General features: G+C 35.8%; 1 protein-coding gene across 4 annotated transcripts in view; it reads right to left on the bottom strand.

Annotated features, from left to right (window-relative positions):
• LOC123553728 (uncharacterized) overlaps positions 1–24,428 on the bottom strand; it is a 64,549-nt gene extending 40,121 nt beyond the window's left edge. The window contains exons 1-3 of one of the 4 annotated variants that reach the window (XM_045343317.2): positions 24,279–24,428; positions 14,110–14,224; positions 3,092–3,397 (exon numbers count right to left, since the gene is read on the bottom strand). In XM_045343317.2, the coding sequence (XP_045199252.2) occupies positions 3,092–3,397; positions 14,110–14,218 (415 nt within the window). In that variant the 5' untranslated portion in view covers positions 14,219–14,224; positions 24,279–24,428. The remainder of the gene's footprint in view (positions 1–3,091; positions 3,398–14,109; positions 14,225–24,278) is intronic. The other 3 variants (XM_045343320.2, XM_045343322.2, XM_045343318.2) reach the window with 3 other exon arrangements.
• Between the last annotated feature and the right edge of the window lie 8 nt (positions 24,429–24,436).

The following is a 24,436-nucleotide window of genomic DNA, read 5'->3' as shown; positions in this document are numbered from 1 at the left end:
AGAATGAACACAAAGCGCGGAAAATTAACGTCCTTAGAGAAGTGACGTCATGATGTTTTGCGTTACGCACAATAACAAAGTTCCACTTTAGTTTTATCATTTGTAGCGTAACGTTATGTTTTTACAATGAACTAACGTATTTTAAATCGAGGAATATACTATAAGGAACAGAGAGAAACTATCAAGGTACCTGCTTTTTTCGTATTTTATGTAAACAATATATTATCAGTGCATGAACCACTAGTTGTCATTAACAGCACGAGAGTCATCTGGCATGAGGGGTGCCAGATGGGTTTTGCCGGCATAGGTAAAATCACCTGAATCGCCAGTCCGATGTGCAAGAAAGTTTGTTCCAGTTGGAAATCATGGAAAGTAAGACATTCATAGGGTATGTTGATATACAACTGATTAATTTCAGATTGTCTAACTGGAGGAAATACTATTTATTCTATACATAAAATTAAAAATTTCTCAACTTCTGAAAATAAACATGTATTATTATTTTTAAGTGGTTCTATAGTAGATCTTTGATAACTGTTTGTACAATTCATGTGCAACTGCTATAATGTAAAACTAAACAAATGAATTCTAAATACATCACAACATATTTGTACTGTTAAGTTGGCAAGCAGACTACCTTCAACAAAGTTTAGTGCAAAATGCATTTTCTATAATGCCGCATGAAAAAAACAAACTTAAGCCAAATGTAATGCTTTCATCTGAACATATCAAGCAATAAAAACCTCTGAATATCACCTTAAGTTGTCTTTCAGTGAATAGTGTGGACAATTCTTAGTGTCATTAAGACCTCAGTAAAATGATTGGAACAAACTTTCTTTACGTACATTAGGTATTTTGTTTACTTGAGCTTACCAGTGAATCAATGATTCCTATTTATGCATGAATGTGTAAGTGTTCAGGGTCAGCATCGTTTTTTAACAGTTTTTTAGTAGTATAAATGTCACTGGGCTGACCAGTTCTAGTACTATACTCATAATACTGAGCAGCACCATTTATTAGTGAAGTAACTTCTAGTACCCTTTTTTCACATCTTTGGCATGGTTTGGGAGAAAACCAAAAGCCTCCTCCACTAGAAGCAGGTGCTCTGCCACTGAGCCACAGAGTTGGTTTTCCCATTAACAATTTTGTTACCATGAACTTTCCAGTGAAAAACTGCCTGTCATTTCTTACTACATACTATTTCTTTGAACTTGGACTAAACATGGAATCACTGACCATGATATCTTTTCCTTGCCAGTGAATCACTGATACCATTTTATACTTCATATTTCATTTATTTAAAAGTCACCAGTGCAACCATATTGCAATTTTGCTATATTTTGTTGACCACTGTGAATCACTGCTGCACTTTCCTACAACTTTAACTTGAAAGTCAACCTGATGTAACTTCAGACTATAGATGTGTTTCTTTAAAAACAGTCATACTAGCAACAGTTACTGTCTGCAGAGGCGTAAATTCCTAAAACCGTTTTCTTTAACACAGTAACTTAAAGTTACCAATGAATCAGTGATTGTATATAGACAGAACTGTATAGTATGTAGGACACTTATATCAGGCAAAACTTTGAGAAAGGAGACAGGATTTAGCTAAAAGGCACCATTCAATGAGTGATTATAGATACCTATGTGAAGATGATTTAGCTAAAAGACAACATTCAATGAGTGAATATAGATACCTATGTGAAGATGATTTAGCTAAAAGGCACCATTCAATGAGTGATTATAGATACCTATGTGAAGATGATTTAGCTAAAAGACAACATTCAATGAGTGATTATAGATACCTGTGTGAAGATGATTTAGCTAAAAGGCAACATTCAATGAGTGAATATAGATACCTATGTGAAGATGATTTAGCTAAAAGGCACCATTCAATGAGTGATTATAGATACCTATGTGGAGGCAGCTCCTTTATAAATTATATACAAGTAAAGATAAATAAAAAGAGCTGTAAAAACACATGTGCCCACCTCCTCCCATGATGGCCTGAGCATGTAATTTTTTAATCTGTGACCCTGACCTCTGACCAAATGACCTTAAAACAGCAGGTGTCATCTACTGTCTACAAGACACCATCCTATGAGGCCTAAGCTTTCTCCAGTAAATGATCAGGAATTGCTTTCAATCTCAAGGTTACTGTCTGATCTCAAACCATTTTCAGTTTCAAGGTCACTGTGAACTTGACCTACAACCTATTGACCTCCAAAACATTTAGGGTCATCTGCTGACGACAGGCAAAAATTCTATGAAGTTAAGAAGCATAAGGCCAAGTGTTCTTTAGTTGTTAAAATCTGTTTTCATTGTTGATATAAATGTGAGTTTGGCCTTTGACCTACCCTGACCACAAAACAATATGGTCATCTACTGAATAGAAGCAATCATGCAATAAAAGTTGAAGACTGGTTGAGGAGTTGAACACCCCAAATGTTTTCACTATGACCTATTTTGTGATAGGATCTTAATTCTAGAAAAAATATCCACAGATAAAGTCCATTACTTATTGTCATCTTCACATCAAGGTCCTTATCTGTGAAGCTTTAAAGGATATTTTTTCAATAGTGTTTAAGGAGTTTGACATGCAAGATTTTTCTCTTTTTCTCTATATTCTATATAGTAAAGCCATCAAAGGGCCATAACTGTGGTAAAAATAGTCACAGCAAAAGTTCCTTTCTTTATCTCATCTGCACATCAAACTTGTTCATCTGTGAAAGTTTAAAGCAAATCAGGCTAGTAATAGTGAGGGAAGAGTAGGAGACCCAAGATTTTGGGATGTATGGACAGCAGCAACACTATGTGCACACACGGGTCACCACACATAAATATGGGGGCATGAAAAGGTTATAAAACGGGGCCGGTGCCTTAAAGCAATACCTATCCCAGTATGCCAATATCACCTTAAGGCACACAAGTCCTGTATAATTAGTACTGTGTGTTACTTTTTGTATCACTTTCATTCATCTGCATCCTGTTGTGTTTTTTTTTGCCAAAGACAGGTTATTGTAATTATATTTAGTGTTTTAGTTGTGATATAAATCTACAGCAGTTTTTAAAATATAATAACAGTTCTAACCTATAACACTGACTTCAGTTGTATGTTGTATAAATTCTGATTTTCCAGTGACATTGCATCGATAGCTACCACCGTCAGTGAACTTTGCGTCAAAGAATCTCAAGACCTGTCTACGCTCCTCCAATTTAGGTATATTGTAATCTCCAGTTGGCCCCAATGGTGGAAAACTCTTCCATATTCCATTCTGTAGTTTATACCAGCTGATATTGGTGTAGCCTTCTGCACAGCAGGGAACTGCGATTCCATGTCCATATCGCACATAATCTACACTACCAGGCTTTTTTGTGAATTTGGGTTCATCTGATTCTGAAACAGATTTGAAGAAAAGTGAATTTTCATAAGGTTTAATGTAAGGCTTAATGAGACTTTGTATGCTCCTGAACCTGGTGGACTTGCTCTGTATTTTCAATCATGAAATAAGGAACAATTTAAGGGGAGTGGCAGTTACAGACTCAAAAGTGGTTCAAATAACCTTGGAGCTTTCATCACAGTTCAGCTAAACAAAACTAAACAAGAGCTCGTAGAACATGAAATGCCCCCCCCCCCCCCCACCCCCTCCCCCTTGATGCATTCAGTAATTGCACAAGGAACATAAATTATTTGGTCACTGTACACAAAAGTTCTATTGTTCTTGGTCAATGACCTTGACCTTTGACCTACTAACCTCAAAATCAACAGGTCATCTGCTGGTCATGATCAACCTCCCTATTAAGTTTTTGTGATCATAGGCCCAAGCATTCTCAAGTTAATTATCATCTGGAAATGGTTTAACTGTTCTGGGTCAATGTGACCTTGACCTTTGGCCTACTGATCTCATAATCTAAAGGGGCCATCTGCTGTTTTTGAACAACCTCCCTATCAACTTTCATGATCCTAGGCCCAAGAGTTCATGAGTTATCATTCAGAAACAGTTTAACTGTTTTGAGTCACTGTGACCTTGACCTTTGACCTAAAAATCAATATGGGTCATCTGCTGATCAAGATCAACCTCCCTATTAAGTTTCATTATACTAGGCACAAGCATTCTCAAGTTATCCTCCAGAAACCATTTAACTGTTTTGGGTCACTGTGACCTTGAACTTCGACCTACTGATCTCAAAATCAATAGGGGTCTTTTGCTGGTCATGACCAACCTCCCTATCAACTTTCATGATCCAAGGCTTAAGCATTCTTTAGTTATCATCAATTTATTTATTTATTTGAGTTTTACGGCGCACCAACACAGTTTAGGTTATATGGCGCCAAACAGGACTACAAATTTTGGTTTCACATCTCATTTACATCGAGATAAAAACATGAGGTATGGAATCAAAATTTGCATACCTGCTGGAATCACAGACAGTGATTTTTTTTTGCCCTTCTGGGAAAAGGTCCGGTACCGAATAAGTTGGGAAAAATAGCGGTAAAATGGGAATTTTTATAGTTAATTAATAACATCATTTAGAATGCTTCTTCCTTTAATTCCATGTAAATAGCATCAAACAAACTGTTTAAATGTTTAAATCCTGGTGAATGTCAATATAACTAAGTTTTCCTTCTGCAATCATCAAAATGCAAACTTAATTTGGTCATTTGGGGAATTTTTGGATGATAATTGGGGAAAAAAATTGCATTTTTCAATTGGGAAAAGGTCCTTTTAGGGGTACTTTATAAAGAAGGAAAAAAATCGCTGACAGAGATACAGCAAAACCGAGTGTTAAGACCCTATTAGCCGCCTCTTATGATCATGCAAGGGTAAGGCAGTGGTTCCAATTCTTTTCATACACAGATCGTCTCAGAACCACATGGGGCTAGTTATCATCAAGAAACTGTTTAACAGTTCCAGGTCATTGTGATCTGACCTTTGACCCACTGACCTCAGAATCATTAGGGGTCATCTGACCAACCTCCCTATCATCTTTCATGATCCTAGGCCCAAGCGTTCTTGAGTTATCATCCGGAAACTGTTTAACTGTTCCAGGCCACTGTGACCATGACCTCTGACCTTCTAATCTCAAAAGGGTCATCTGCTGGTTATGATCAACCTCCTTGTTAACTTTCATGATCCCAGGCCAAAGTGTTTTTGAGTTATCATCCGGAAACAGATTGGTCTACATACCGACAGACCAACCAACTGACAGACCGACCAACATCTGCAAACCGTTATACCCCTCCTTCTTCAAAGTGGGGGAGCATAACAATGTATAATTCCTACATATAGATGTTGTTCTGTACAATTTATATATATAATGATAAATTTTAGGAACATTAACAAGAGCTGTCGTTAGACAGCTCACTTGAATATTTGAAGCCCTTCCACTTAATACTTGCTTACATATAAAGCTTTAGCAACAGTTTCCAAATTGAAAAAGGATTCTAATATGCTTGCCTCTGTTAAAACACTCTTACGCTAAAATGACATAACGTTAGCATGCGGTGACTTCAATATTTTTGTTGCGACCAAGAAGAGCGCTACAGTATTTTATCTACTGTTTTAGATTAAGGGTTTATTAGAATCAAAATAATTTTTAGCAAAATCATGTTTTAACACTATTTATACACTCGGGCGATTATGCGCCCTCATGAAATAATTGAGCCCAACATATAACCGCCCATCGTGCATAAATAGTGTTAAAACACTCTTTTGCTATAAATTATTTCTTAAACATAATAAGGTTAAAATGAAAGCTTAAGTTATGAAACTTGCCAAGTGAGGTCATCCCATGATGCCAAAGACGTGGATAATCTGAAAACATCTGGTCAAGTAATTTCTGAGAAACATGCATACATGCAAAACTTTAAGTAAAATCTCAATGATAACAAGAGGGCCATGAAGGCCCTGTATCGCTCACCTGACCTATTGACCTAAAGATCATCAAGATTAACATTCTGACCAAGTTTCATTAAGATATGGTCATAAATGTGGCCTCTAAAGTGTTAACTAGCTTTTCCTTTGATTTGACCCGGTGACCTAGTTTTTGACCCAACATGACCCAGATTCGAACTTTATCTAAAGATCATCAAGATTAACATTCTGGCTAAGTTTCATGAAGATACAGTCATAAGTGTGGCCTCTAGAGCGTTAACAAGCTTTTCCTTTGATTTGACCTAGTGACCTAGTTTTTGATCCCACATGACCCAGATTTGAACTTCTACATCTACATCTACATCGGTACAACCAACAATCGATTTCCGATTATGACTGGTCGACGCTGTCAGAGAAATAGTTGTTAAAGAAATTTAGTATATTACAGTATTAAAAGTAAAAGATAAAAGGACAGTATGCTACAGTTAAAATAGGACAGATTGGAAGAATTACATAGTGACCGCCGCCAGCCTCTCTGTAAAGATACTGAGGCTGGGGCTAGCTTTGACTGATGTGGGGAGGGAGTTCCAGAGAAGGATGGTTCTAGGGAAAAAAAAGTTAGCAAAGTATTGAGTGCTGGAATAAGGGATCAAGTAGTTCAGATTTCTAATGGGGGTCAAGTAACCTTGGTCAATAGCAACGATCTGGGTCCTTACTTTGGAAAACAAAAGTAATGAACAGTTTAACCTACGGTACTGGAGAGTTTTCCATTCTAAGGATTTCAACATTTCAGTTACACTGCTTGTATAGTTGTAGTCATGCATAACATGCCTAGCTGCTGACCTTTGGACTCGTTCAAGTTTATGGGTGAGGGTTTTCTGCCAGCGATGCCACACAGTTGAACAGTATTCTAGCTGGGGGCGGACAAAGGTGGTGTATGCAGCTTCTTTGACCTTTATGTTATCTGTCTTGACATTTCTCTGAATAAATCGAAGGGAAGAGGTTGCCTTAGAAGTTATGTTTTCTATGTGTTGTGACCAGTTCAAATCATTGGAGATAGTTATTCCTAGGTATTTAGCTGATGAGGTGGACTTTAACTCTGAATTGTGTAACCTATAAAGGTTAAACTTGACCTTATAGATCATCAAGATTAACATTCTGACCAAGTTTCATTAAGATATGGTCATAAATGTGGCCTCTACAGTATTAACAAGCTTTTTCTTGGGTTTTACGGCGCACCAACACAGTTTAAGTTAAATGGCGCTAAACAGGACTACAAATTTTGGTTTCACATCTCATTTACATCGAAATAAAAACATGAGGTATGGAATCAAAATTTGCATACCTGCTGGAATAACAGAGTTACAGCAAAACCAAGTGTTAAGACCCTATTAGTCGCCTCTTACGATCACGCAATGGTAAGGCAGTGGTTCCAATTCTTTTCATACACAGATCGTCCCAGAACCACATAGGACAGTAAAAACCATGTGTACTTGTTAGACATTATAAACTGACTTCAGTAATGTTTGTGTACTTTATTCCCAGGGTTAAGTGGCTACCACTAAAAAAAGAAGTGTATCTCATGACTGTGTGCAAGTTAAATTTTTTTGGTCTAAAGTACACTTTGATTAATTTCACTCTACCAAATTCTAACATACATGTACTTTGTAAATTAGTATCACATACACTTCCAAGAAACAATTTAAGGTGGAATGCGCCCCAAATTTTTTTTCCGAATTTCGTCCTGAAATTTATTCTATACAAAATTCAGGATATATGCGATTAGGTTCCGATTTTACTTTGTCGCCATATTGTTTGAGTTTTTTGCTATTGTGTCACAAACATGGCCCCTGACGTCACTTTTCGTGCAACGCCCAGTTCCGAATGCTCTCGGCATTTTTCCTTTCCTGCGCTCTGAATGTCATAAAAATGAAAAATACAAAATAAATTTCACTTTGCATTTAGAAAATGCTACTCAGTGGTACAAAAATTCAGCGAAATAAGATTGACGCTTAAGACGTCAGAGACGATATTGTGACGTCAGAACGGAAAATCTCACATCAAGTTTTGCTATAAATTTTGCCTTAAAATCCAGTTTATAAAAAATCGGCTCGATAAAAAAACGTATAACTTTGGTATGTTGTTTCACAGTATGTGTACGTCTAGCAGACATATATATACTTAGGGGTCACCGACTTTTATTTTTCAATATTTGACGATATTTTACCCCTACCCCATTAAGAAATTTCACGCTTAATCGTGTTTTCACGCTAAATCGTGTTTTATTTAACAAAATAATCTAAATAGTATGCGAAGTTGCATGCATCAACGGTAAATCGGAAAGTATTGAGATACATAAGGGGAGATTCGCTAAGAAAGTGTTAAAGAAAAAGTCAGATTTTTTAAAACATGTAATAAATTGAAACATTCAGTGATTACGGACATGTTCCGAAAAGAAGAATTGTAGATATGAAATGTAGATATGAAATATCTTGGTGAGATATTTGATAAAGGGTGTAAATCATGTTAACGACATGTCGTATCTAAGGATATTATCGAAAACAAGAAATATCTTTAAAAAAGATGGTCGGCGTGATGTAACTGAAGCACAAGTTATACATAGGCAGAAACATGTATTTTAAATCTTTTGGCAATGTTGAAAGGGGCCTCTGTGAAGTTTTGTATAAATGAAGACAGTAGTTGTGAAGAAGACTGTGTTTAGAAATTGTGGAGGGACACACGACGGACAATCACAAAAGCTCACTTTGAGCCTTTGATGCTTAAAAGATGGTAACAGTAAGCAAACAATATTAAAATACGTTCTATACTTTATTTCTGGAACTGTTGGAAGCAATATGAACCCTTACCCTACTTCAGGTTATTATCAAATTTGTCTATCATTCAGAATATGTACAGTACTGTTTTCACCGGAAAGATTAATTTAAAATTTAGAGTCTAAAATTTAACAGTATTGGACATGTTGTTGCAGTTAGTAATGATTCTCACTGGTTAGAAATTGTTGCTGTAATGCAGGGTAAGAGTTAATGACTGTTAACATATAATAATCTTTTTGTAAAAACAAAACTTAAGGAAAGGAAACTTAACAAAACAGAAATAACTTAACAAAACAGAAATATGTCCGGATGAGCAGATGAATATTTGGTTACGCACACCTGTTCAAGTGGTACGCATACAACCCGATGGTGCTGCTCTTATAGAGGTTATAGATGACGAACGCGTTGTCATTTCACTCGGTGTCACACATGACTCAGAGTGAAAGCATTTCAGCCTTTCCTCCAGTCAGCGCCGCTCTTACAATATCTCTCATTATGGCTGAAAATACCTAGAATACCTTACCAAGCAATCCGATTGGTACATTATTCAGGCGGCATAAGGTCATACGAGGTCATAAAATCGTGCTTAATACGGCACGCCGAAAAAACTTGTTGACTTTGTTCATTGGTTAAATTTTAAAAGTGTTCAGAATGTGAACACGAAACTATAATTTCTACATCCATGACATTCGGAGAAACAGATAGGACTTTTACTAAATCTCCGTACTCCGTAAATCTGAACGCTGCAACTGGTGAGGGTTTTATAACATCTTTTCTAGTATCTATTACTTTATTACTTTGAGTTTGTTACTGCATTTGATTAAAAGGTTTCCGCCAAGAAATGAATTCTTTGCATCGGACCTGCAGCTGTGCTTAATTGTAATAAAAAGACACTGTCTGAAGAATAAATTCTCTGCGTCGGACCAGCTGCAATACTTTATCGTCATCTGAAGATATGTCTTTCAGAAATAAAGTCTCTTCACTGGACTAGCTACTCTGCCTAACTGTGACCTCTCTGTCACTTTGTCTCTCTCTCTCTCTCTCTCTCTCTCTCCCCCCTCTCTCTCTCTCTCTCTCTTTCCCCCCCCCCCCCTCTCTCTCTCTGTCTCTCCGGTGGGGCTCAAACTCCGAAACTCGCGATCCAGAGGCGAACGCTCTTCCACTGAGCTATAACTGCACACGATTCCACTTTCAGTGAAGTAATCTTGTCTGGAGCGTCCGCCTCCGTGCGAAATATCATGACTTTGATCGCCAGTCGTTTACCAAGAATGTGAAAAATGATACCATTTGCTCAGCTTTATGCGGATAGAATAGACTCTTTTCTCAACTCGTAATCTTGCATGAATGAGATGTGTGGAGATTGATGTCTAAATTAGTAGAATTTATTTCATGATTCACCATAAATTAATTAGTGTAAAAAAATAATAATTTCTTATCAGATATAGGATCCGATATACTATTTTCGTGCTGATTATACATGTAAAGTGGAGCAACCGTCTGCCATGCGTCGATAAATATTTCTGGTAAAATCAGGCAAATGCTCATTTCATAAAATTACATTTGAACGAACTTTCTAAATGTTAAAAACATGTTAAAGAACCTATTTTCACGATATTAAATCGACAACGGACCACATACAAGCTTTTTTACAAAGCTAAGTTAGCATTTGCAAGAGACTGTGTTGAACGTAAAACTATTCTTCAACCTCTGAATTTGCATTTTGAAAACATCAATAGGAAATAAACAATGGATAGTAAATAGTGGATATTGTCCGTAAGTATTGACCTGGCACTCATGAATATTCCGTACATTTCCGTATTTTAATTCTCCGTGTCCGGACCTAAATAGCTTAAATATTTCTAGATGATAAACAAAATATCGCATGTGCAAGTAGCTGCGGGACAAACCGATTATCCATCAATCTCGGGGTTGTGGGTTCGAGTCCTCTGTCTGATAATCTATTTTTCAAATTTCATCTCCAAATTTTACAGGCCGGAAAATTAAAACTTATCTGATAAAATTTTATGGTTCATTTATTGAAAGAAATACACTTGCATTCAAGATATTTTGTAGAATGTGTCGAGTAAAGGTATCTTAGATAAAAAGACAAATTACTCCCGAAAATTGATACTACAACTGAAAACAAATTAAAATGCGTGAATATTGTTGCAAAGAAATGTAAGAATACAAGCAATAACGATAACACTACATTACATTTTGTACATTGAATTATACAAAAATGGTCTGAGGTAATTTTGAACCCTCGGTAACGTGCGTGGAAGTCAGACAGTTAATCTTTTCAGGATACAATATTGCGTAAAGTAACGAAAACGCCCGAAAATATTAGTGAAGATTAATGCCAGGTCAATACTTACGAACAAAAGTATAAAATATATACATTTTTTTTTCAAAGTTGTTGTCTTATCTTCTGCAGTTCAGATCGAATATATCGTGAACATTTCTTATAATAAAACCATCTCGTTTTTAACACGAACGTAAGTTGTGCAAGTTGAAAACGCATTCTTTTTAACTCTAACGTCATATAGCCTAAAACCATGTGGGGGTGGGGGTGAAGTTATATTATATTGTGAAAAATAGAAGTCGGTGACCCCTAAGTATTTATGTGTCTGTTAGACGACCACATACTGTGAAACAGCATACAAAAGTTATACATTTTTTTTATCGAGCCGATTTTTTGTAAACTGGATTCTAAGGCAAAATTTATAGCAAAACTTGATGTGAGTTTTTCCGTTCTGACGTCACAATATCGTCTTTGACGTTTTAAAGCATCAATCTTATTTCGCTGAATTTTGTACCATTGTGTAGCATTTTCTGTACGCAAAGTGATAATTAGTTTGTATTTTTATTATTATGACATTCAGAGCGCAGGAAAGGAAAAATGCCGAGAGCATTCGGAACTGGGCGTTGCACGAAAAGTGACGTCAGGGGCCATGTTTGTGACACAATAGCAAAAAACTCGAACAATATGGCGACAAAGTAAAATCGGAACCTAATCGCATATATCCTGAATTTTGTATAGTATAAATTTCAGGACGAAATTCGGAAAAAAAATTTGGGGCGCATTCCACCTTAAGTACTTTTCATGGATTCTTAAAGGATTTTTCCCACTTTAACAAGACTGACTTTGTCCGCATGTCAGACAAAATATCCACAAATCTGATTAAATTCTTTAGACCTATGTTATCTTTACCTAAACATAAAATCTTGAATAATAACGATAATATAAAGCTAATAATACATTGAAACAAGTTCATAAAATATGAGGATTCAAATCTTTGTGAAACTTAACATGCTCAATGCCAATCCTGCGGGGTTTCATAACCCTGGATAAAATACTTTTTGGAATATGTACTACACAAATTAGGATGGGCAGACAGACATATATTTGACCAAGTAATTGGCCATAACTCTTGTCTGGCTGTGTGGGAAATCCCAATTAAAACTAGGACAATTTCAATTAAAACACCAGGTTCACAAAGTTACATGCTGAATGATAATCCTGTTAGGTTTAAGGACACTGGGTTAAATACTTTTTCAGATATGCAGGTCACAAATTCAGACAGACGTGTAAAGGCAACTCTATGTGATTCCCCCACTCCAAAACAAAAAATCTGGAGGGCACAAAAACAAGAATTCATCTTTGAACAAAAATGACGCCAATCTTGTATGTCATATGCCCCAAGAAAATGCTCGACAGAATAATATTATAAAGTAAACAAGAGGACAGTGATGACCCTAGATCCTTCATCTGACATTCACAGCTTGACTGAATAATTTTGGAACAAGGAACAATGCTATGAAATTATTTTAAAATCGGGCCAGCGGTTTGTGAGGAGATTTTAAAAAATTTCCAAATAGCGTACACGGGAAACTAGCCCCATATCGATGATCCTTTTTACGAAACAGAATGATTTAAATGAATTTAGAAGAGGGACAAAAGGAACATTGTCATGAAATTATTTTCAAATTGAGGCAATAGTATCAGAGGAGAAGATTTTCAAAGTTTTCCGTATGGTCATAAAGAGACAATTAGCCCGCTGGTCTGATGATGATCAACCTCCCTATCAACTTTCATGATCCTAGTCCCAAGCATTCTTATATTATCATCTGGAAACCGATTGGTATACGGACAGACAGACCGACCGACCTACATCTGCAAAACAATATACCCCTCCTTCTTCAAAGGGGGACATAATAACTTGAATGGTTACTGAATTATGCTCTGGAAACAAAATCCTTCCAGTGTTTAAGAAGACATGGAGCAGACACATATTCAAGCTATCTGATCTTTGACCTCTTAAGTGTGATCTTTACCTTGGATTTACTGACCTAGGTCATTTGCTCTGTACGTGGTCTGGCTGAGGTACACAACTGATAGATCTACTAGTTTTAAGAAAATCTTCTAAGTGGTATAGACTATATGGAGCGGACACAATAGTCACACAAAGTTAAGCTATTTGGTTTTTAACCTACAAATCTGACCTTGATTTTGTTTTGTTTTGTTTTGGGTTTAACGCCGTTTTCAAAATCTGACCTTGACCTTGGATTTATAATTCACGTCATGTTTTCTGCATATCATCTTGATGAGGTAAAATATTTAAGGTATTTGACATTTGACCTCCAAGTGTAACTTTGAAGTTGGACTTAGTGCATAATGTCTTTATGAAAAACTTCCCAGCAGTTTACGCAACATGGATCAGACATAAAGTTAAAGGTCCAATACTAAGGAAAGTGAACATTTTAATTTCATTTAAAAAGCACAGAAACTATTTCATTTTATTGGAAAATGAAAGTTGGTATGTAGAAATTCGAAATAAATCGCAGTATATGTACAATTATTTTTCTATGAAGTATGAAGAAAGTTAAAAAGACCTGGGGGGTCATTCTGTCGATTCATTGAAATTTCAACATAATACACATACATTTCTTTGAGTTCCAAAGACCTTCTGTAAATTTTGACCTGCCAATCTTCATTATTTAGTGTCTTGCAGAAGTCTATGCACTGGCTATGAAAAAAATTGCCAACTCACTTTCCCTTAGTAATGGACCTTTAAGCTATTTGACATCTGACAGACATCCATGTGCGACATTGACCTTGGACTCTTGATCAGATTAAAAGTTGCTGCTAGTTCTATGAAAAACTTCCCAGCAGACAGACATCCATGTGTGACCTCGACATTGGACCTAGTGACCTTGATTGTGCATTTTGCACATCATCCTGATGAGGTTTCAGTTTGATGCTAGGTTTATGGAAATCTTCCCACCAGTTCAAAAGATAACAAGGGGACAGGAATAATGGTTAGACAGTCTGACAGTTCAAACACTATAATATACCTCTTGGGTTTTCAAAATTAGGTCCATTAAAAAAGAACAAGTACCTGACTGCTTTTGTGGTGGACAGTAACCTTTCCCAGACCTTACTGCAGTTGTAGCAATTAGAACTTGCAGAAAAATATTGATGGGCAGTGACATCTCTCTGTTTGGCATCCAGATCTGAAACATCAATATTCACTCAAAATATAGTAAACAAGAGTGCAAGAATGTCACAATATACGCCCGTCACAGCAAATTTCTTTACTCTAGCACCTGTATTTGCAAATGGAATTTTAATTTTGTGGATGTTTAGTAATAACTGTAAGTGTTTTGTTTTTCTAAGTCCACAAAAAAACTCATTACCAGGTAGAGATACCTTAAAATACACCAAAAATTGGAAAGTAACATCTATGTTGTACCACAGAAAAGTGGTCTTGGTTTTTCCCTACGGTCAATTATAAAGAAGTTACAATATAAATTATTTATAGTAACAACTAAGGGAAGTAAATCTTAAAAAAAAAAAAAAAAAAAAATCCAAAAAAAATTGTAAGTCCTCAAAAAAATCTTTACCAGGTAGAGACTGGTCAAAATACACCTCAAAATTGGATGTAGCATGCATGTTGTACTACAGAAAAGTGGTCTCGATTTTTCCCTACGACTAGTAATGAAAAAGTTACAATATAAGCTATTTATAGTAACAACAAAGGAAAGTAATTCTAAAGAAGGGAACTGCGCATGACACTTCGTCTCATGATGGTGTATAATTGTGTCAAGTTACATCAAAATCCCTCTATGCATGGAGAAGAAATGTTCCGGACAAGGTTTTCATTCTTGTATCTGACCTTTGGCCTCTAAGTGTGACCTTGACCTTAGACCTAGGGACCCGGTTCTTGGGCATGACATTACGTCTCGTGGTGGTGAACATTTGTGCCAAGTTATATCAAAATCCCTCTATGCATGGAGAAGAAATGTTCCAGACAAGGTTTTCATTCTTGTATCCTTTGACCTCGAAGTGTGACCTTGACCTTAGACCTAGAGACCTGGTTCTTGCGCATGACACTCCGCCTCATGGTGGTGAACATTTGTGCCAAGTTATATCAAAATCCCTCTATGCATGAAGAAGAAATGCTCTGGACAAAGTTTTCATTCTTGTATCCTTTGACCTCTAAGTGTGACCTTGACCTAAGACCTAGGGACCTGGTTCTTGCGCATGACACTCCTTCTCATGATGATGAACAATTGTGCCAATTTTCATCAAAATCCCTCTATGCATGAAGAAGATATGCTCCGGACAAAGTCATTCTTGAATTTGACTTTTGACCTCTAAGTGTGACCTTGACCTTAGACCTAGGGACCTGCTTCCTGCGCACGACACTCTGTCTCATGATGGTGAACAACTGTGCCAAGTTTCATCAAAATCCCTTCATGCATGAAGAAGATATGCACCGGACAAAGTCTGTGGACGCCGCCCGCCCGCCCGCCAGGGGCGTTCCCATAATACGTCCCGTTTTTCAAACGGGCGTATAAAAACCTTTCCAATTTATTGACGACAAACTATGACGTGAAAAGTTTTACCGAAAAATCTTTCAAAATTGATAATTAAATACTAGTAGTTAAAAATGACGATAAAAGGCATTGTCACAAAAGAAATTTGTTAATGTTTTAAACAAACATGAAGAAACAGAACCGTTTACCTTTGAACGCATATTTGCTAACTGGGGACAGTCACAAACCTTTCAAATTCGTGACTTTGTTGTAAGACACTAAAAATTGTTAAAGGCTCAACATTTAATAACATGTGTAATTATGATTAGTTATGGGCATATGAGTTTGATCCTCGGGCAGGGCGTATGTTCTCCGTGACAATTTGATAAAAGACATTGTGTCTGAATCATTTGTCCTCCACCTCTGATAATTCATGTGGGGAAGTTGGCAGTTACTTGCGGAGAACAGGTTTGTACTGGTACAGAATCCAGAAACTGGTTAGGCTAACTGCCCGTCGTTACATGACTAAAATATAGTGGACGCAACTTGACCCCGATGGTTGACCTTTGTATTATAATACATAATGAGGCACAACCTATTATTGAAAAGGAGTGTACGTAAAACGATTCCTCTCTTTGCATTCATACACGGCTACCCTAAGCACCCCTTATTTCTACAATGAAATAATCGATATGAATAATCAGCCTAAGGTCAACCATCGCGGTCAAGTTGCGACTACTATACTGTTGAAAAACAGCGTTAAACCCAAAACAAACAAACAAAACTATGACTCGGATGCCTAAAATGAACTTGTAAACTTTTAGCTTTTACATGAAACAACGGCAACATCATAAATCGTGAATTGTACAGTTTTATTGAAAATGACCACAATAATCTCTTTAAACAAGGCAATCTGTAACACCGATGGATGCTCCCAAAACTTTGAAGATTTTCAAAGTTTTCTTATAAATAAGCCATAGTTAGTACATGTCACAAAAGGGGCATAATAATGGCCATTTTTGACTTTGGACAATAATTTGGTCTAATATGGTAAGTAAAGAGTCAAACCCTCATTATATACCACATGATAAATACCAAAGCTCTGACTTTTATGACTTCAGAGAAGATTTTTGAAATCTGATAGCTTAAAACCTACTTTTTTTACCAAAAAAGACCTATATGTTCAATGCAGCAGAACCATTTGAACAATTCTGAAAGAGGGCTACCCAGAGATCATTTGTGTAAAGTTTAATCAAAATCCATTCAATGGATTTGGAGATGTTGTTTAAAGAAAGACAATTATTTTAAAATTGGGTTAGCAGTTTCATACTGGAAGATTTTTTAAAGTTTCTACTACATACATATAGGGAAAAATGACCATGACTCCCTGGCGGCCATGTTTTTTGAAGAATCAGAATAATTTTAATAATCTTGGTAGATCATCTGTGTAAAGTTTAATCAAAATCCATTCAATGGATTTGGAGATGTTGTTTAAAGAAAGACAATTATTTTTAAATAGGGCCAGCGGTTTTACACAAGAGCATTTTTAAAATTTCCACTAAGGAAAAGTGACCAAGCCCCCTGGCATCCATGTTTTTTGATGAATTAGTATAATTTGAACAATCTTGGTAGAGGGTGCGTGTGTGCGTGTGTTCGGGTTTAACGTCTTTTTCAACAATTTTTCAGTTATATAAACGACGGTGTCTACTTGTAGCAGTGAGCAGAATGCCCAACTTTATAGTGCTGCTTCACTGGAATATCACGCAGTACATGGCATGATACCCCACCCAGTCATATTATACTAACAAGAGTGTCATAATTACCCTATATCGCTCACCTGTCAAATCTTGGCCTTGGAATCATCAAGATAAACATTCTGAACAAGTTTCACGAAGATAGGGTCATAAATGTGGCCACAAGAGTGTTTACAAGCTTTTCCTTTGATTTGACTTGACCTAGTTTTTTACCCCAGATGACCCAGTTTTTAACTAGGCGTAGGAATCATCCAGATAAACATTCAGACCAAGTTTCATGAAGATAGGATCAAAAAATGTGGCCTCTAGGGTGTTAACAAGCTTTTCCTTTAATTTTACCTGGTGACCTAGCTTTTGACCCCACATGACCCAGTTTCGAACTTGGACTAAAGATCATAAAGATAAACATTCCTTGCAAGTTTGTATCAAATCAAAGCAGAAATGAAACCTCTTTAAGGCTGAAAGGGCTAAAATAGAAAATTGTGTAAGTGTGGTTAAAATAGAATGTAAAATGTCCTTTCAATTGTGTTCACAAGGTAAAAATTAACGAATTTTGGCTCTTTCATGAGTCAATCAGGGGCTGTAACTCCTGAACCTATGATTGACTATTTTGGATTCATCATGGAATCCAAGATCAATTCTTGTTAAAGATATTTTGCAAGTTTGTATCAAATCAAACCATAAATGAAGTCTTTATAATATATATGGCTACAAAAGCCAAAATAGCAAATTTTGGCCCTTAAAGGGGCCATAACTCTGGAACCCATGATGGGATCTGGCTAGTTTTCAAAAGGAACAGAGATATGATGCCAATACAAGTTTGATTAAAATCAATTGCAAAATGTGATGTCTATCGTGTTCAAAAGCAAAATAGCAAATTCTGACCCTTTAAGGGGCCATAACTCAGGAACACATGAAGGGATCAGTTTTCGAAAGGAAGCAAGATATTATACTAATACAAGTTGTGTGCAAGTTTGATTAAAATTGATTAGAAAATGTGTTCTCTATCGTTCACAAGAAATTGTGAATGGTTGAACAACGGACGGACGGCAGACAAAGGGCGATCACAAAAGCTCACCCTGACACTACGCGACAGGTGAGCTAAAAGTACAGAAATTATGTGCATCACAAAGATAGAGTAAAAGAACTATTTTACTGGCTAGGTTATAAGTAAACAGGAAGTTGAGATTAGAACTGATAGAACAAGAGCTGTCCAAAAGATTCGGACACTGTATGAAGCTTAAAACTATTGGATTCTGGATTTTTTCTTTTGTAAAAATCTTAAAAAGCATCGGAGGCAACATTAAAACAATTTGGAGCTGCAGGGAGCTTGTCTACCAACACAGAAGCCACAGTAGTGAAGAAATGGTTGAAATGGTCAGCTATCGTTTTTGCTTCAATACAAAGACGGTTTTTTATCTTTAGAACAATATTTGGTGATGATTTGCTGTTATTACTGTATCCTAAAGTTTTTAATTGAGACCAGAGAGATTTTGGATTGTGCTTATTTTCTTCCAACTGTTCAGAGACATAGTTTGCATTTGCCTTTTTAACAGCTCTTTGTACTTTATTTCTAGAAGAACAAAATTGTTTATAAAAATCTTTGTCACCATATTTCTTGTATTTATACATATAATTATCTCTTTGTCTTATCAGATCTAAAATATTTCAACCCATCCATGGCTCTGTGCATTGTTTTAAGCATACTTCTTTACTTAGAGTTACAACATTCAAAACAGACAAAAGATTTTCCTTGAAGCTTAACCAAGACTCTTGAATTGATTCAATAGTGAACATTAGGTTCCAATCCTTCTGTTTCAAATTAGTGATAAAATCATCAACATTATAGTTCTTCATGCAATTGCCATTAAATTAACAGTATTAAAATGTACAAAATGCATTCCCTTCTACTTCAAGGCATCAAATTACTTGAAAGTATCTGAATTGTTCTGTTGACCAAAATCAGGATCAGAAGAAGAATTTGCGGGGTCATATGGAGTGTCATGGGAATCAGGCGAGGAAGTATATCCAGGAAGAAATTTCAGACTGTACTCGTTGTAATGAAAAACAGAAATGTTTTGAATTATATCTGTTGGTGTTATGTATCCAGCACGTTTGATATGTGTCTTTGAGTGGCATGAGTCACAAGTGACAGACTTGCTTGTTGCTACGAGTCCCCTCGAACAGACTGTACAGTGTACACTCAACAAAATTCCTAATCGGTCAGTTTATATTGTTTTACTATTTTTGTTAATAATGCATGTATTCACAAGAATTTTTACATACCGGCATTTGAATAGGTACTGCAGCTAATTATTAATTTATTTTTGGCCGACTCACGACCAACGCAACCACATTAGGCGTTTTGACCAATATAGCATATTTTGCATGTGCAGGACATGTACACCAAAATGCACATGTTCATAAACAGTTTTGGCATTAATGACGTATGTCCTGCTAGAAAAACACATATCATGGTGAAATTGACACAAGAGCAACATGCCCGAGCTGTTCAACTCGGTCTTTTCAAAGAATTGTACTTTGGTTAAATTTCGCCAAAAGAGCTCAGATGGTAGATAGCTACCAACTGAAGGTTCTTGTAAACAGAAATAAGGTTAACAAGAAATGCGGCAATGCCACGAAACCAGGTTTTCAACACTTTTCGTAAGAATAAAAAAGTATACTGAATCACAGTGCACCACTTTAAAGCACAACCCTAACCCTAACATAACCCTATTTTTAGTAACAATGACCTTGAACACTTTTCATAAGAATAAAAAAGTATACTGAATCACAGTGCACCACTTTAAAGCACAACCCTAACCCTAACCCTAACCCTTAACCCTATTTTTAGTAACAATAACCTTGACCTTGATCCCAGAAACCCCAAAATCAATCCCAAGCTACAACTTTATATAAGTTTTCTATACACCAAGTTTCATCATGATAGCTCATTCCCAAGTTAAGTTATTGACCGGAAACCCTTTTTCTATTTTAAGTAACAGTGTCCTTGACCTTGACCCCAGAAAACCCAAAATCAATCCCAGCCTTTGTCTTGATATAAGCTACATACATACCAAGTTTTATTCAAATATCTTTACCGAAACAAAAGTTATTGACTGGAAACACCAGTTTGACACCGCTGCCGCCCGCCCATCCGCCCACCCGCCCGACCAAGGACATACCCCAATCTAATAACTCAGGTTTTCGTTGAAAATCTGGTTAAAAATGGAAATAACCATCAAAGTAACAGCTACAAACAAATTATATCAAAATTCTTTTGAAATTGCAAAACAAATTTACCCAATTGTCGTAAATGTGTCCTGGCTAACATTCCGATAGCTCGTTTGCATTGCTTTGTGTCAATTTCAGCATGATATGTGTTTTTCTAGTTGAGCTTTCATCAGTAATGCCAAAAGTGTAAACCAACACGTGCATGTTGGTACACATGTTCTGCACGTGCAAAATATGCAATATTGGCCTAATGTGGTTACTTTGGCCGTGAGTTAGCCAAACATAAATCAATAATTAGCTGAAATACCTATTCAAATGCCGGTATGTGAAATTTCGTGTGAATACATGCATTATTAACCAAATAGCAATACTATGTAAACTAAGTGTTAATTATAAGGCATAAGAGGAAGATGTTGGTCGAGTTAGGTCTAAATAATGAAACTATGCTAACTGAATGCTAGAACAACTACTATTATGCTTGTGTAATACGTAATTTTTAGAAAATTAAGCAACAGTTGGTAATAGAGCAGTAAAACCTGGTAGTATTCAGGTGTAAAATCTGCATTTATTTACTTCTAAAACTGCAGATACAGTAACAATTGATCAGGTCGGATATCCGGGCACTTCACCGATAACGTTGCGTAGCAACAAGAGCGAGGTGAAAGTAGACGCCATTTTGTAAAGTGAAAGCACTGTGTGTATCACGGGTGATCATTGTTTTTATTAATTTAAAGTGATTGAATGGAAAAATAAAAAGATGCCAAAAATTTATAATGTTACAGAATGCACCTATAATCATTTGTGAGAGAGAAACCTATCGTTCTTTAGTTTCCTGACGTGAAATTGAACAATACATCGCCGATTTAAATGGAGTCGTGCATGCGGCAGACAAAATCCTGACGGCTCTGAATGGATACCAACTGCAAAGTATATTTACATTGCAGTCAGCACTTCCGTAGTTTTTATTATAAAATTTATTTGATTCATGCCGTAATAATCGAAAGAAATCCGATCCCCTACAGTTTAAGGACGTGAAAATAAACTGGGTAAATGGGTCTCTCTCTCCATTCCAGTCGTTCTGTAGATGGCCTCCAATTATAAAATCTCAATTAATATTTTTTCATAAACCTTTTTGTCTTAAATACATTCCAGCAATTTCATGTTGTTTTTTAATAAATAGGCCTATTGTTTGTCAATATTTTTCTTCTTTCACTTAATTCATTTTGATAAAATTATTTCTTAACACTCCCTGTCAACTCTGGACTAGGTCTAATTTGGACTTGTGTAATGTGTTACTAGATAATAATTGTAAAGGTTGATTCATTAACGTTAACTGTTATTCTATCAACACCTTCAATGGGGGATTTAATTAGCAGGTGTCGTAATATTAACACCTATATTTAACCAGGAAAATGTGTGATGAATAATGGAGAGAGGATTATTCTAATAATTTCTTCAGCATTTCATAGGATAAAACAAAACAATTATGTATATAAATTTCATTTATTATAAAATCAGTTTTTTTTCATGTGACAATCTTAAAAAAAATATAGACTGTTTGATTGTAGATTAAAGATTACAGTATCACTCAACATAAAGTCTAATCGGTCGTTTAATTATTGTTGTACTATTCTTGAAAAGTCGTGTATTCACAAGTTTTTAAATACTTTTATGGTACGCAGTAATTATTCATTTTTTGGCCGACTCATGACTACTAACCAATTAGGATTTTGACATATCGCTATTTTAGCAGGTGCAGGAATGTACAGCAAATGCTGTCATACAGTTTTGGCATTAATGACGTATGTACATGCTAGATAAAACCCATTCTGGTGAATTGACACAGGCAATGTCTCGAGCTGTCCAGACTCGTCTTTTCAAAGATATGTACTTTGTTAACATTTCACAAAGCTCAATGGTGATCACACTGAAGGTTCTTTAACAGAAATAAGGTAACAAGAATGCGGGCAAATGCCACGAACCAGTTTTCAACATTGTCGTAAGAATAATAAAGTAGACTGAATCACGTGCATCCCTTTAAAGCACAACCCTACCCTAACATACTATGTTATTTGTAACAATGCACTTGAACATTTTTATTCAAACAATACAAAAGATTATGAATCACAGTGAACTTAAAGCACAACCTAACCCTAACCTAACCTAAACTAACCACATTTTTTAGTAACAATAACTTGACCTTGACCAGAAACCAAAATTTCATTCCCAAAGCTACAATCTTATATAAGTTTTCTAAGACACCAAGTTTTCATGATAGTCATTCCCAGTTAAGTTATGACCGGAAACCTTTTATCTATTTAAGTAATCAGATGTCACTTGACTTGACTCCAGGATTAACCACAAATCATCTCAGCCTTTCTCTTGTTAGCTACATATATACCAAGTTTATTCAAATGGATCTTTACCGAACAAACGATATTGACCGGAAACCAGTTTGACACGCCGCACCGCCATCGCCCACTCTCCCAACCAAGAATTTACCACACTAATAATAGGTTTTCGTGAAATCGGTTAAAATAGGAAAAAACCATAACAGATAAAAACAGCTACAAAAAAATTATATTCAAAATTCTTTTGAATTGCAAAAAAATTTACCAATGTCGAAAGTGTCCTGGAACATTCGATGCTGTGCATTGCTGTGTCAATTTCAGCATATAGTGTTTTTCTAGTTGGCTTTCGTAAGCCAAAGTGTAACCAACTGCATGTGGAACATGTTTGCACGTCAAAAATGCAATATTGGCCTAAGTGGTACTTTGCCGTGAGTACAAACTAAATCAATAATTAGCGAATACCATTCAAATGCGTATGTGAAATTTGTGGAATACATGCATATTAACAATTAAGCAATACTAGTAAATAAGTGTTATTATGGATAAGAGAAATTTGTGATTGGTCTAAATAATGAAACATGCTAACCGAATGCTAGAACAATACTATTAGCTTGTGTATACGTAATTTTAGAAAATTAGCAACACGTTGGTATGAGCGTAACTGGTAGTATTCAGTGTAATTGCAGATATTACTTCTAACACGCAGATACGTAATCAATAACCACAGGAAAGATAACTCTTGCAAAGTCTTGATTCAGGAATCCAAAAAATGTGTCAACAAAAAAATTGAAATGCTCATATTCGCTTTTCAAACCAATCCTATCATGTTACAGAGTGTATTGAAAATACTGTATTATTTTTAAGACTTAAAGATGTGCAGATTAGAAATTATACACTTTTTTCCAAAGTGAAAGTACCAATTAAGTATTTGAATGGGGCTAAATTCTCTTATATATTTTTCTATTGAATGGCTTCGTAATCTCTCTAAAGAAACTTTGGGAATCTTCCTTTATAATGGATGTATAAGTCATATTAAAATAAATCAAATACATGTAGCAGGAAAAATGCAAATAACTGCAGTCACTTCTGCACCAAAAACCAAGGACATGATTTTAACACCCCATAAAATATTATCAGTAATATTTATGATCAAAAACACAATTGATTTGTCATTTATACACATATTAGAGTCCACTAACACAATTTCTTTCCAGTAATCAAAACTAACAAAAAGTGGCGGTTGTTGCTAGATACAGACATCGTCGAATAAGGACGATGATTTATGAGTACGAACGTTAGAAAGTTGAACACTGCCAAAGTTCTATTTGTAAAGTATGACAACAATTTTTAAAAGTGGTAGGGACGAAAATGATGAATGGTTTTCCAAAATAACTACATAAAATCCCTTACCTACTGTTTAATTACTCCTCACGACATGAAATTCCCACACCATTTGCATAGCATACAAAACGTGGGATCGTCTTTCTCTGTATAAATTACTTCCGCATTTCTCGTTGCGCTTGATTTTTTTATGAACTTATTCGTCACTATTTTTAACCGATTCACGA

This window comes from Mercenaria mercenaria, chromosome 7 (assembly GCF_021730395.1).
Source record: "Mercenaria mercenaria strain notata chromosome 7, MADL_Memer_1, whole genome shotgun sequence".
NCBI classification, from domain to species: Eukaryota; Metazoa; Mollusca; class Bivalvia; order Venerida; family Veneridae; genus Mercenaria; species Mercenaria mercenaria.
The sequence above is the reverse complement of the archived record's forward strand: the minus strand, read 5'-3'. Positions and strand labels throughout refer to the sequence as shown.